The sequence below is a fragment of the Notechis scutatus genome, chromosome 5 (assembly GCF_049901735.1).
Source record: "Notechis scutatus isolate UNSWTSFEM ecotype Mainland chromosome 5, rNotScu1.2, whole genome shotgun sequence".
Classification (NCBI taxonomy): domain Eukaryota; kingdom Metazoa; phylum Chordata; class Lepidosauria; order Squamata; family Elapidae; genus Notechis; species Notechis scutatus.
Genome location: NC_142013.1, coordinates 31,182,635 through 31,197,698, shown reverse-complemented (window position 1 = coordinate 31,197,698; position 15,064 = coordinate 31,182,635). Strand labels below are relative to the sequence as shown.

Below are 15,064 nucleotides of genomic sequence, written 5' to 3'. Positions count from 1 at the left end.
CCCATCTATTCTCTGCCTCCCGAGTCACAGCTGATCAGCTGGGTCTTCTTTTGTTGCCCTGCACAGGAGAATGGAGCTAGAAAGCAGGTTTGTGGGGTGGGGAGGGAATGGAGATTTTGCAGTAACCTTCCCTCAGGAGTGGGGAGGGAATGGGTATTTTGCAGTATCCTTCCCCTGCCATGCCTACCAAGCCATGCCCACAGAACCGGTAGTAAAAAAAAAATGAATCCCACCATTGAACCAGCACCTTCAATTGCATTCAGAAACACACCCAGCCAATGCAGTCCCTGAAGCAGCGGTACGCCAAACCATTTACAACCTATGAAGCTGCATTTGTGTGCCAGCTGAAGTTCCCAAATACTCCTTAACAGTAGCCCCATATAGAGTAGAGCCTTTGGCAATAGTTCAAACAGGATGTCACAAGGGCATAAGGGACAGTAAGCAGAGCCTCCCAGTTCAGGAATGGACATAATCAGCACAAAGGGCAAAAAAGCACTCGGCTACTCCGCCAAGACCATAAGCCTAAGGACCTCCACACCCAATCTCTTAATGGTGTCAAGAAGGTCAAATAGCTAAGAATCTGGTATAACAGTAACAGTCCCAACTGATCCCTCCTAGAACCCTAGAAATAATGTTTTGGCCCAGCAATCTGAAGAGAAGCACCCTGGATGTCTCCCATGACACTCAGATGACCACCACACCTCCACCATTCCTGCACTGGTGCCTGTCTGAAAGTCAGCTGGGCATATCTCTAAAAGGGGCACTTCCCCCTCGTCTTCCAGCCAGGTCTATAACATTCATGGTAGGTCAACTTTCTCATCCATGATGAAGTCCCCTGGGGCATGGGAGTGAGCTTGAGGGGTTAAAATGTGCACAGGAACAATATACCACTGGTACATTCAACATGTGCAGCCTTCTAATCATTTTCCAATATATCTTACCATACCTGTCGCAATTGGGATCTTATAACTTACTCCACCCTTCCACCCCTGCCCATTTTTTAAATAAATAACTCAAGGTGGTAAACATACCTAATACCCTTTCTTCCTATTTTCCTAACAACAACAATTCTGTGAGGTGTATTGGGCTGAGGGTACTGCCTGCTGCCACTTGGGACCCCATTCATCTCTTTTATTCTGCAATTCAATGAAAAGCTGGCATCTTTCTGTTTTCCCAAAAACTCAAATGTAAAGTAAACCCATTATATATGTAGTTCTTTTTTAGAAAAAAAAAAGTGTGATTTACCAAACTTACAGGCTAGAATTCATAGAATCTGTTAATGCCCCATTCAATCAAGATTTGCCACTAACAAATACATTCACTCTGCAAGTCCCATTTTAAGATTGAATCTAAATTTCAGACTTAATATCCAACCCAATTTTGAGATATTCTTGCTTCTTTCCTTTTGCCTGATTTTTTTTTGTAATAGGCTTCCTGATTTTAAAAAACAAAAATAAAAAATAAAGCATTTTTTTTTTTTTGGTCACATTGGTGTCCCCATTAGAGGGAATATCTAGCTTTCTTCTTTCTGATGTTCATAATGGCTGTGCCAATATGAGAACAGTAGAAATATCTATAACATCTTATGTTTCATTTTTCTCATCATACATAATTATGCTTGAATGAATCATACACCTGACAAAATGGATTACATCTTGTAACAAAGACTGCTTGTTGTTTAAAAAGATTAGCACTATGTTTGAAAAAGGCAGTTTACAAGATTATATGTCACAGAACATAATCAAATAGTTTATTTTAGTACAGTGTTTATTTTAAAAATGTGCAAAACTTTAAATGTAATCTAAAATCCATCAAACAAACAAATAATGGTATTATTTTCATAAAATTTTCAAGGCAGCTCTTGGAATAATCAAGTCAAAAACGGTGTTCCCTTAAACCAAGCCCTTTATGTATGTATACAGCTTACAAGGCTGGCTTTGAAAAACCTTGCCCAGTAAATAGCATTTTGTCTGAAGCAATTCTCTCCCAAAAATGTGTTTTATAGAATTGTAATCCCTTTGAAGCTGAGAGAATCTTAATATCATGTTTTTGTTATAATATTGACTAGTTTTTGCTTGAACTGTGGTTTTATTTGCAGGATCTTTGACTCCAATGGTTTCTATTGTCTGGATGAGTTTGGGAACAGTAAAAAAAAAAGTCAAAGAAAAAAATACATGTTACTTGAACAAAAAATAATGCATACCATGATCAGACACAGAAGCATCAAATCCTCCTCAACAGACCCTTTGGTTTTAGGGAAGATTTGGCAGGACTAGTTGTTGGTTTGACATTTCTTCAAATACAGAAGGAATAGTTTCCCCATTCATATCAATCATTCTTTCTCTTTTCTGTCCTGTTTAGAACATTCTTGCTAGATTAAATTAAACACCCTCTCATTTGGCTTTCATCTTGACAATGGCTTGTGCCTAGTGTCCTCTGGGCGTGGGGGGAGGCTACTTTCTTGAAGAGCCCTGTAAAGGCTTTTGGACCGAGAGCACAAAGCAGCAAGAGACTGATGAGCAAATTAAGGCTATCATGGATTCCTTACTCTAAATAAGAGGGGATTCAATCCATTTTCTATGACGTTATGAGCCTTGGGAGAAGGGGTGATCCTGAAACTGCCTCTAGCATTACCAGTTTCAGTGGCTTATAATGAGAAGCATTATTACCAACTTTGGCCTTTTATGAAGAACGGTCAGGTGATACCGAATTATGTCCAGAGGAACTCTCGCTGGGATCTTGCAGTGCATCAGTGTATAGTCCATGGTCTCTGGGCTTATGTTGCCTCAGATACCTCTAAGATCATGCCATGGCAATTCAGGGGCAAATTATTAAATTTCCTTCCCTTTTTTTTGAAAAAAAAATCTAAACGTAAAAAATCTATCATAGCTTAATGACTTTATAATTCCTATTCCTTTAGAATCATTATCACCTTTATTATGTAATACTGGATTCCTTGCAGCCTTTGGCTGCCCTTTAGAAATAACTATAAATGCGCTACTTCCCATGCAGAAAAGATTACACTTGTATTGATTTGTTGTATCTGGGGCAGGTTTTTTTTTTGAGACTTCAGTAGAGAAGAAGCAACAAGAGATCTAATTGTAATGAGCCATTATGAATATATGACAATTACTTACAATGATTTTCTGTTCCCAATTTGTTTCTCTAAATTTCATCTGTGTTTTAACTATTTGTCTGATGGTTGCTTTAACCTGATCAACTGCGTTGTACTTTACAGTGTAACATTGGTGCACGTTTACCCAGCCTTCCATGTTTTGTTATGATATTATTGTATGATTATCATGGATTCATCTACTGTATGTGCTGTGTTCAATTATGCAACATGACATAAATATAAAAAATGAGTTTAATATTCTATCCAATTTTAAAATGATGACAAGTCAGGGAGCATGTGAGAAATTGAAATGATATTTAAACTCAGCTTCTGGTTGGGGTAGATGTTCTGAACTGAAAATAAGTAAATGAAATCCAGCACAGGGCAGGTTTCAGCAGTGAATCTTCTTTAGGATGCTAAAGAAATTGCATGACGTAGTTTTAGGTCTTCTCAGGAAACAAACTATATACACAAAACCACACCCCATTGCTGAGTGCTTGAGTGTTTTCCATCACTGCAGGCCCCGTTCCTCCTGCTGGGATAGTGACAGACAATTAATTATCTGAATGCTTTTGAAGTCATGTCTGGTAACGCTTAAGGGCTCTATAAATTGAGTGAGGATGATGAGTACTGAATCTGGCCTTGCAGTTTTGTCAATAAATCTGAGTATAAAATGTCATTGTTATATAACTTATATATAACTCAGCACAATTTAGATGTTTGTTTATCATATAGCCTGGATTGGGATTTAGAGAAAATTAATTCTTACATTAATTCCTAAGATTCCAAATTAGACAGATGTTCTCTGTTAATTAATTAGATTTCAGTGGAGGAATTTTATTATAGGTGGCTGCTTTATTTGACACCACAATTAAGTTTTTTATCTATTAAATGACAGTTTTTCCTACATTTACCTTGCATTTTTTAATCTTATAAAAGTGATACAACACTTTTGTTTGTATGGGCCTTGAAGCTCTACAAGTTCTTTGAGACCTAGAATGAGATTAGGGTATAATTGGAAAGTTCAGTTCAAAGTAACCTAATCAACCTTAGGATGCAGAGTTGGTCTGAATCCAATGGAGACCTCTTGTTGACAACGCCTAAGATGTAATACACTTAGTAATTATGGTTAATTTATAATATGGACTAAATTCTGTATTCTACTTACATTGTTTTGGCAAAGGAAGGGTTTAATTATTAAACCACTTAAAATATATGGAAAACATTTGTGCCTGATTCCATTTCAACTTTATTTTCAATTACAAAACAGTAAGAGAGTTTGAAAAGAAAATTCATTTTTGTGTGTATCATTGCAATTGTTGAAGCCCCATTATCTTCTCATCAGAACAGCAGGAGAAATTCCAAATACAAGAATTTCAACAATTTATAGTGTTGGTACTTGGCTAAAAAAAGTTCTTTAGAAAGCCAAACAGAACAAGCCTGTTCTTCAGGTATGGAACAGTCTGGTTGCTATCATAATTCATGTGAACAAAACTTTGCTTTGACATTTTTCAGTCCACAGTCCATGAACTGTGTTCAACTGCTTATAAAAATATATATCTTAAGACTGTCCATTGAGCTGAAAACATGTTGATGCCTGAACAAAGGACAAGATCATGTCACTTTTCATTCCACATGCAAAAGTCTTTTGCACTGGTAGACAGATCTCACTTCAACATTTGTGACAGACTCCTTTTTCTCACTTGAAAACAGAAGTGTAATATAGAGTTGTAAAGTTACGTGGCACTCATAACTCTATCTTCTGAAAATGAAAAACACCCAGAATGTCTTAAAATATGTAGGAGACTCTCACTATTCTTCTTTCTGTCCAGTAGTAGGGCTGTATGGGAAATAGCATCTGTGCATTTCCCCGCCAGACGGTTTTCTTTGGAAAATAAGAATCGGTTATAGATCACCTCTGAATGATACTTTTTGACTCATTCATAGCTTCCTTTGCCATTAAGGAAAGATTGAGAAAACTTTTTTCAGGTCAAACACACTTGGAGCAATAATATCCTGGGAATTTCACTCCAAATATTTGCAGGATCAGGACAACATAGTGGAAGAGGCCACAATGAAACAGAATTTGCTTGAATTATTTTTAAATGTAATTAATTGAAATAACCTAATATAGAAGATTATTATTTCTCATGTATTAAGTGATTTCCACATTTAGTCACATAATTACTACAAATTATTAGCAACATTGAGAGGCTCCAGGCAGTGGGTATTTTTTTCTGGTTTGGTGGGCATATATGTATATCCCTGGCCCAGAAGATATTGTTATTCTAAAACTAAGAAGGAAACAGGGAAAAGAAAACTTTTATGTAACTGAAATAATACATGAAAATTTTTCATAGAAGTAGCATAAAACCCTTTGGTTTAATGGACCTCCGTTTCATGGATTTAAGATACAAGCAATAGAATTTTGCTTTAGAACATCTTTCTATAAAGTAATGCTCACCACATGGGTTTGACTTCAATTCCCTTTATTCCCCAGCCATTTTAACCTACAGCCTTGTTGTTAGAGGATATTTTATTTATTTATTTATTTATTTATTTATTTGATTTGCCAATTGTTTACAAGATAATAAGTATAAATGTATACATAGTTGTGAATACATGAAATGGTTACATATAAGAAAAATAAAAGAATAGGAGAAACAATAGGACAGGGACGGTAGGCACGTTGGTGCGCTTATGCACGCCCCTACAGACCTCTTAGGAAAGGGGTGAGGTCAATAGTAGACAGTCTAAGGTTAAAGTTTTTGGGGTTTGGGGAAGAAACTACAGAGTCGGGTAGAGTATTCCAGACATTGACCACTCTATTGCTGAAGTCGTATTTCCTGCAATCAAGTTTGGTGTGGTTTACTTTGAGTTTGTATCTATTGTGTGCTCTTGTGTTGTTATGGTTGAAGCTGAAGTATTCATTGACAGGTAGGACATTGCAATGTATGATTTTGTATACCATGCTTAAGTCAGACCGAAGACGGCGTAATTCAAGGTTTTCTAGTTCTAGAATTTCAAGTCTGGTGGCATAAGGTATTCTACAGCGAGTAGAGGAGTGGAGAACTCTTCTTGTGAAATATTTCTGGACTTTCTCAATTGTGCTAATATCAGATACGTAGTGTGGATTCCAGACTGATGAACTGTATTCGAGTATTGGTCTAGCAAATGTTTTGTATGCTCTGGTTAGTAGTGTGATATTACCAGAGAAAAAGCTACGTAGGATTAGGTTAACAACTCTTAATGCCTTTTTGGCTATGTAGTTGCAGTGTGCTCTAGCACTTAGATCATTAGAGGTGAGTATTCCAAGGTCCTTTACAGAGCTTGGGTCATCAACAAGATCTTGACTATTCAGCTTGTATTTTATTTTCTGATTTTTTTTGCCAATATGTAAGACAGAGCATTTATTTGTTGAGATTTGAAGTTGCCATTTGTTTGACCATTCGGATACATAGTCAAGATCTTTTTGAAGGGTAGCAGTATTGTCTGTGGTATTGAACAGCTTTACGTCATCAGTGAAGAGAACGCAATTGCTCTTAATATGATCACAGAGGTCGTTTATGTAGAGTATGAAGAGAGTTGGTCCTAGAACACTGCCTTGGGGAACACCACTATTGACAGGTACTGGATTTGATAGGACGCTCCCGATTTTGACCATTTGTTGTCTGTTTGACAGGAATGCTTCTATCCAGTTATTCAGTTGTCCAGAGATACCATAGGATTTTATTTTTAGGAGTAGTTTGTCGTGTACCACTGAATCAAAGGCTTTACAGAAGTCTATGTAGATTGCGTCTATTGTTTTGCCCTGGTCGAGTTGTGTCGTCCATATGTTTTTGCAGTGTAAGAGTTGCAGATTACAGGATAGTTTTTTCCTGAAACCAAATTGTTTATTGGAGAGTAGGTTATTTGTCTCTAAGTGAAGGATGATGGATTGGTTAATAATTGATTCCATGACTTTACAGGTGACGCAGCATAAGGAGATTGGCCTGTAGTTTTCAACTAGGCTTGGGTCTCCCTTTTTTGAAGATGGGGATGACTGTGGCTTGTGACCATAGGTTAGGCAAGGAGCTGGTTCTGAAAGATTTTTCAAAGATTATGCTTAGAGGTTTGGCTATGGCAGAGGATAGCTTTCTTAAGAAGTAGGCACATATTCCGTCCGGTCCAATAGATAGAGATGGTTTTAGGTTGCGTATTGCTTTTTCAACATTGTCTTCTGTGAAATCGATATGTATTAGATCATTGTTGTTATCTGTGGTACGGCTAGGAAATATTGGGCATGATCCATTGCTGTTTACAAATACTGAGCCGAAGAATGTGTTAAAGATGTTGGCTTTAATGGTGTCGTCGTTGCAGTCTTTACCATCAGGTCCTATCAAGGGAGGGATGGACCTTGAGTCTTTTAGTTTGTTGTTTACAAAATTGTAAAAAGTGCGGGTGGAATTGGTGCTTAGAAGGTTTTCCTCTTGTTTAATGTGATAATTGGTGCATTCGGTCTTTATCTGGTGGCATAGATTTTTGTATCGGTTTTTGAAATTGGCAACGTGACCAGATTTGTTTTCCGCCAGAGTGATCTCTTTTTGGATTGAAGTTTCCTTATTGATATGGGTAATCTGCTTTTTTGTTTTGTTTTGGGAGTTGTTGTTGGTACATATAGTTTGATGACTCTTTTGACTTCAAGTAAAAATATGTTATAATGGTCTTCAACAGTATTGCATCCAGTGAATAGAGATTGCCAATCAAGGGATGAGAGATCGTTGTCTATAAGATCATAGTTGCCTTTTTGAAGTTACAATAGGGGATTACATCATTGTGGTGATTTTTGTGTGGATGTATGTTGAGACAAAAGTCGATCATATTGTGGTCACTACTGGAAAAGGGTTCTTTAGATTGTATTCCGTAGATTAGGTTCAAACTGTTGCAGAAGATGAGATCGAGGCAGTTGTTTAGTCTAGTGTTGTTGGTTACTAGTTGTTCCAGTCCCAGATTTGTAATAGCATTGTAGAAGGTTGTGTGTATGATTTCAGTTGTACAATCATTTAGGGTCCAGTTAATATGAGGTAGATTGAAATCACCAAGAAGGATAAAAGGGTATGGGCAGGATGCAGCCCATGTTAGTAATGTATTTAGCTTGTTTACATGTTCGATGTCATAATCAGGTGCTCTGTAACATAGTAAGAATCGAATTGTGATATTTGAGGATAGTTCACAGATGATGGTTTCAGGAAGGGCAAACTCCTGGGTAACTTGGATATTTTTTAGATGTAAGGATTTTTTATAGAATATAGCAACTCCACCTCCTCGACGATTTTCACAATCTGATCTGTAAACATGATAGTCTCTTACTGTGGTAATGGAGTCGGGGAGAGATGCATTGAGCCATGTTTCACAGACAAATATAATGTCGAAGTTAGCCATATTTAGGAGGAAGAGAAATTCAGGTATTTTATTCACGAGGCTTCTTGCATTGAGTAGTTTGCATTTAAGGCCGGCAGTAGTTGGAATTGAGGTAGTTGGGGGCGTGCGTGCCTAGTCTTGGGTGATGGTGGATGGGTTGAGGTAGGGTTGTGGTTGAGGGTAAAAGCTGAGTATTGGGTTGAGTGGTTTACTTTTGATACTATTTTTATGTGAATGTGAGGGACTCAGACTGAGGGAAGAATGCCTTAGAAGACAGTGAAGAAGAAAGCTCTAGAAAAAGTACAGAGAAGAGCAGCCAGATGATTACGGACTGGAAACTAAAACATATAAAGAACGGTTACAGGAACTGGGCTTAGCTAGTCTAGTGAAGAGAAGGACCAGGGGAGATATTATAGCAGTCTTTCAATATTTGAGGGGCTGCCACAGAGAAGAAGGGGTCAAGCTATTTTCTAAAGCACCTATAGGCCAGACAAGAAATTATGGATGGAAACTGAACAAGGAGAAATTTAACCTGAAAATAAGGAGAAATTTTCTAACAGTGAGAACAATTAACCAATGGAACAGTTTGCTTTCGGACGTTGTGGGAGCTTCATCATTTGAGACTTTCAAGAAGAGATTGGACTGCCATTTGTCAGAAATGGGTAGGATCTCCTGCTTGGGTGGGGTTGGACTAGATGACCTACAAGGTCCTTTCCAACTCTGTTACTCTGTAAGAGGGAGAAATGAGACTTTTTAAAAAAATAATAATCTTATTCTGTGTTTTTTCTACAAAATAAATCATCACATTTCATTTGCTATTTGGGTAGACATTGATTATTCCAGAACTGGAAGTAGCTTATAGACAAGACATCAATCAATTTATTTATTGTTTTTACCGCTGGTCACAGCAAATTGTAGAAAGATTCTGTCTTTGCAATGGAAAAGAAAACACCCTTCCAATGAAAATGGTCTAACTGCAGGAGACATTTTCAAGAAAAATACTGTAAAAACATTTTTCATCGTTTGAACATCTCCCTTGGATTGGGATCCTGGGTTTCTAAAGAGCTATAAATTTAATACAAAGCAAAGAAAATAAGAGATGCTATTGTTTTGCATTCCCACTTGGAAAAGATAATCAAAGTACAGTGTGGTGAAATACTGTACATGGCAGAGACTCAGGCTCAAGATACAAACTTTAAGACAGCTTTAGTTTTTGAAGACAAATTGCCCATAAAGCAGCATGGTGACAAGGGCTAAGAAAACACAGTATGCGTTGCATCAAAGTGGGAAGATGAAAGACCAATAACATTGTTGCTAGTTTTTAAAAAGTGCTAGGAAAGAAAGTATTTTCAAAGGTGGGGGGAAAGGCTTTTTTTTCTTTTTCTTTTGTCTTTCTTACTTTATATTCATTTTTATCTTCTTGTTTAAATGTTTCAGTGAAAATTTTTTATGACAAAGTATCAGGCCATAAAAACCACAGGATTACAGCAGAGAGTCATAAACAAGAGCAACATTAAATGATTCTAATCTAGCCTCACACATTATATTTAAAAACATCTTTCTATTATAAATTTTGGATACAGGAGAGTTCCTTGATAGTATACAAAATGGAATATGAAAATTATCTTTAATATACTTCCAACAGTGGTGGGTCTTAAGGGCAGCACAAATAAATTTAACTTTTTTTTCAGTAAGACATGAATTCTGAAAACTTCAGATCTTCTACAAATAAAAGAGAATTTCATTTCCCTGTTGTTGTTTTTTAAGGACAGTGGAAAGGGGGAAAAAACAAAGTAAGCTATAGGAGAGATTGGATTGGATTGGATTGAATTGAATACTTTATTTGGCCAAGTGTGATTAGGTACACAAGGAATTTTGTACAAAGAGAAAAAATAAAATATAAGCTTTATATAGATTACATCCACCTGGGTACAAAGAATGACTTGTTTAAAAGGAATAATAGCTGGGAATGTAAATATTGAATACATTTTCATGACATATTCTGATTAAATGTAATTTACACATATTTCTGACCACCTTTGCTTAATAACTCAAGTCTCGGTTTAGCTGACTTTAAACAGTTGTCAGCTGATGGCTAAAACCAAAAAATGAAAGCTGGGTGTAATTATGGATTTGCACAGTATGTGCTTCTCAACTATTTTAATATGATATATGTAGGCCTCCAAATCCCAAGTTGCTTGTTCTTAACTTTCACTTTTATAAGAAAAATATGTACCAAAAATGAATCTAAATTCCTGAGGTTTTAGTGCCCTGCCCATTGTATTCCATTGAAGAAAATAGTTTATTTGAAGTAAAACTATTTTGTTTGAAGCTTTGTGCTTATCTAGCTGTAAACGAAGAGGCTGTAATAATTGTGGAACAATATTTCACATAATCAAGCCCTGAAATTTGAATGCTGTAGAAAATGTGATTTTCTTGGAAAGGAAATTTACCTTGAAGGAAGATATTGGAATCTTAAGCAGTTGATAACAATTTCATTTTTACTATTCAATAAGCACATCTTGTTTTTGAAATGTTAGTTAAATAATGGAATTTCAGAATCATGAAACAAACACTCCATCTAGTGTACAATTGCCAATATTGCTTCTTAGTTTCTATTTTCTGCTGCCCTTGAATTGTGAAAGGTTCATAATCCATAGAAATTATGATTATACTTTAGAAACAATTCCATGTAAACTTTCCGTGAATATTTTAAGGAGAAAATTAGACACTAAGAGAGTTTAGGAAGACATTAAGCTTCAAAGAATAGTTTCTCAAGTATTCCTGGTTAAAGGCCTGGTTGCCAGAAAGGGCGATTCGTCATATAGAAAGCTGTTCATGAATAAACTTATTATGTTATTGTCAAAACAGTTAAGAAACAGTCTAAAAGACTATTCAAAACACACACAAATTATGCACTACTAAATTATTTAAATTTACTGAGGATTTAGACAAATTTAGGGGTGAATAAAAGTAATAAAAGTCTTTTGCTGAAATACTCCAGCAATAAAAGACCAGAAGCAAAAGATTTCTGAAACATCTTTGAGGAGTATAATAAGCGAATATTTAAAAAGTTGACAAAATACTTGAATTTATCACTGTTATAACTGATGATTTGCAAACTTCTGAATGCTTTCCAAATAACAAAAAATAATTTTATTAGGAAAAATAAGTCATCACTGTTTTTTTATTTTTATTTTCATTAGTTTCAAACAGGGAATAAAATAAGCATGTTATGACATTCATTCCTGGCAGTTTCTATGGTGGTTTGGCATGTCTTTTTTTTTTTTGGTCTGGAGCTGTTTGCAAGTACCTTTTCGAGTTTATCAATTGTCGTCTTTGGTTATTCTAATAATCTATGCCAGGCCACAGGCCTATTAGACTGGTATGCTTACTTAGGAACAGACCAGGTGTTCAAAGATTGGAAAAACAAGCATGATGCTGAGAACATAATATTCAGAGGCTTCCTCTCAGCATTGTTTCCCCCCACAAACTCTTTCAGAAAACAAAAAAGCTGTGCAAAAACACCCACAAAGATGTTTGCAGTGAAAGCAAACATACTATTAATGGGACTGAGAATTAGTTGCTTTTATTACACAGGTTAATTTGTGTTGTTTTGTGACAAGAAAGCCCTGTCTGATGATGCTGATATTGGCATTCAAATATCATGGAAACACACCTTGTACTACTCATACATATAAGACTTGAAGAAAACTGATACACAAGCCATTACACATTATTGGTTGTCTAAATTATATTGATTTAATAAGAAGAGAGCAACTTGTAGGACTACTATTGAATGTCATGATAAACCCAATTCTTATAGACCAATGAAGGGTAAGAATAATTCTTTTTAAAAACAAGTTAACCAACATATTTGTATAATTGTTCATGACAATAGTATACCACTTTCTGAGACCATAAAATTAAATATGTATTTCTTTAGCATAACAGTGACTTTGTAAAACAGACTAGCTGTCAACGTCCGAGACAGCACACCATTCAAAATTTACACAATACACCATTTTGGAGTTGCCACACAGATTTATTGAGTAATCTTACTATTTCTTCTTTGAAATTTTGGTCCTGTATCAAAAGAACATTCCTAATTTGCAAACAGCAACACAGGAAATAAGACTGAGGGAATTTGGGTAGTTTTCTTACAGATACAGGCCTTTTTTGCACTAGATTTTGTATTACCACAGTTAGGCTCCAATCATAGGCATTCTTATATAAATTGGAGAAAACTCATCCTCACAAGATGGTGTGTGCCGGTGACAGTGGTGGGATTCAAAAAAATTTATGACCGGTTCTGTGGGCATGGCTTGGTGGGCCTGATGTGGCTTGGTTGGTGGCCATGGCTTGGTGGGTGTGACAGGGAAAGGGTACTGTAAATCTCCATTCCCTCCCCACTCCTAGGGAAAGGTTACTAGAAAATCCCATTCCCTCCCCACCCCACTAACCTGCTTTCCAGCTCTGTTCTCCTGCACAGGGCAACAAAAGAAGACCCAGCCGATCAGCTGGGACTCAGGAGGCAGAGAATAGATGGGGGCGGGGCCAGTCAGAGGTGGTATTTGCCAGTTCTCCGAACTACTCAAAATTCCCGCTACCAGTTCTCCAGAACTGGTCAGAACCTGCTGAATACCACCTCTGGCCTGTGATCTGGCTGGTGTGTTTTATTTCCCCTCACTTAAGATGGCCTCTCAATCTTGTAGGGCATCAGACCTAGAATGACAATTTCTGAAAGCCCCGAACTCTTCAGCTCCACCTTATGGTTCCTTGAAACTGTTGTTCCCCTGGTACAACTAAGTCTTCAGGAGAAGGGGGTCTCTCAATGAAGAATTTTCCGGCACAGAAATAACACAGGGATCCTTAATAAACAGGGATTCTTCCTGCCCTAAAAGACTCAAGAAGTGCAGATTTTCTGTATATTCATACTTTCTTTTAATTTTATCTTATTTCATAATTTAATGTTTTGTTATGAAAACTTTTCTATGAAATATTTTATAATTTCTAGGCATTTGTCTTTTCTTTCTCTCTTTTCAAAATAACTACATTTTAAAAAAAAATCTTGAAAGCCTCCCTTATGAATGAAAACAATCATTTTAATGTTCTGCAATGTAATGGTACAATTTTCCTAAAGCAATATTATAAATATAATTAGCAGTTGGTAGTTATCTTTATGCTTCCAAAGCTAAAATGTCAGAAACACTGTAGGGACCTTAAGACCTACAACCAGCTCTGTTTACTTTAATGCTCAATAACTATAAAGATTACCAGAAGGAAATACCTTCTAACCAGTGGTTTTTTTTCCTTTGGGATAATTTTTGTTGTCCAAAATTAAGTTTCTTATATTTGTTCTTGCTGTTTTTCCATTCAGAACTATTTATTTGTTGTTGCAGATTATGGCTATATTGCTCACACCTACATGGCTAATCATTTACCTTGGGCTACTAAGATCTATCCAAGCTGGTGCTTATTATGGGATCAAGCAGATGCCTCCTCAAATGCCACAGTACCAACCTCTTGGGCAACAAGTACCTCACATGCCATTGAGTAAAGAAGGAGTGCCAATGCAGCACATGGGAAAGGAGGGGCCACACCTATCATATGGAAAAGAATATATCCCTCAGTATATAAAAGAAATTCCACAGATCCCCATGCTTGGCAAGGAGAGGATTTCAAAGAAACAGAAAGGTAATATGGGCAAGATATGAAGTAGGTTGGGCTTATTGACTGGACCAAGGTCTCCGGATGAGGTTCTATAGCTGAGGCTGGAGTTGAAAACGAGCCTCTCTGGTCCTAGTTCAGAATCCTGATATTATATAGGATGGAAGAGAAGTCAAGTTTAATATCTTGAATATAAATTTGCCCAAATGCATAAACTATATTGCAAAAATCAGAATTTGTGAAGAATATTTTGTTTAGCCTTTTTTTTTTTTTTTTGTTTTAAGAGAAGACAAGACTACTTTTGCATTTATTCTGAAATATCTATGAGCTTAAGTTGTACAGAGAGGTAGCAACAAACCCAGATGTTTACACATCCCCTTTTTTCAACTCCCTACTTCTAGTTGTGCACCAAAATCGGTCATTTTCCTCACCCATTTCCAAATGTTAAGTTTATTCTGTCCTGTTACAAAAATGTCTTCATACCTGCTTTAGTCAGAGTGAGATAGCTGCCTCAGATAGCACATTTTGATGTGAGATGCCATTGGCAAGCAGCTTGATGTCTTTAGTGCAATAGAAGACATTGCCACTTTCACTAAAACTGAAATACAGTTTTAGTGAAATACCGAGACTGGCAGGGGAGTGCACCTCGTCCACTCCCATTTGCATAGCCTTATCTTCCAGATTCAGAAAAGTTATAAAATGATCCTTTCCAACAAGTCATTTTTCTTTACTTTTCTAGACTTTGCTGCATCAAAACACATAGAAATATCAAGTTGAATATGGGTCTAATTCATCAGGAACACTTTAGGAAAAAAAAAAAAATGGGGGCCAGCAGCATTGATCACAAAATTGCTAATGTTCTTTGAAAGGAGGTAATCC

General features: G+C 36.5%; 1 protein-coding gene across 6 annotated transcripts in view; it reads left to right on the top strand.

The window, feature by feature from the left end:
• Positions 1 to 15,064, top strand: part of COL8A1 (collagen type VIII alpha 1 chain) — a 100,000-nt gene that overhangs the window by 82,618 nt on the left and 2,318 nt on the right. For all 6 annotated transcript variants that reach the window (XM_087966460.1, XM_087966465.1, XM_087966464.1 and 3 more), the window contains one exon: positions 13,918 to 14,212. In XM_087966460.1, the coding sequence (XP_087822586.1) occupies positions 13,921 to 14,212 (292 nt within the window). In that variant the 5' untranslated portion in view covers positions 13,918 to 13,920. The remainder of the gene's footprint in view (positions 1 to 13,917; positions 14,213 to 15,064) is intronic.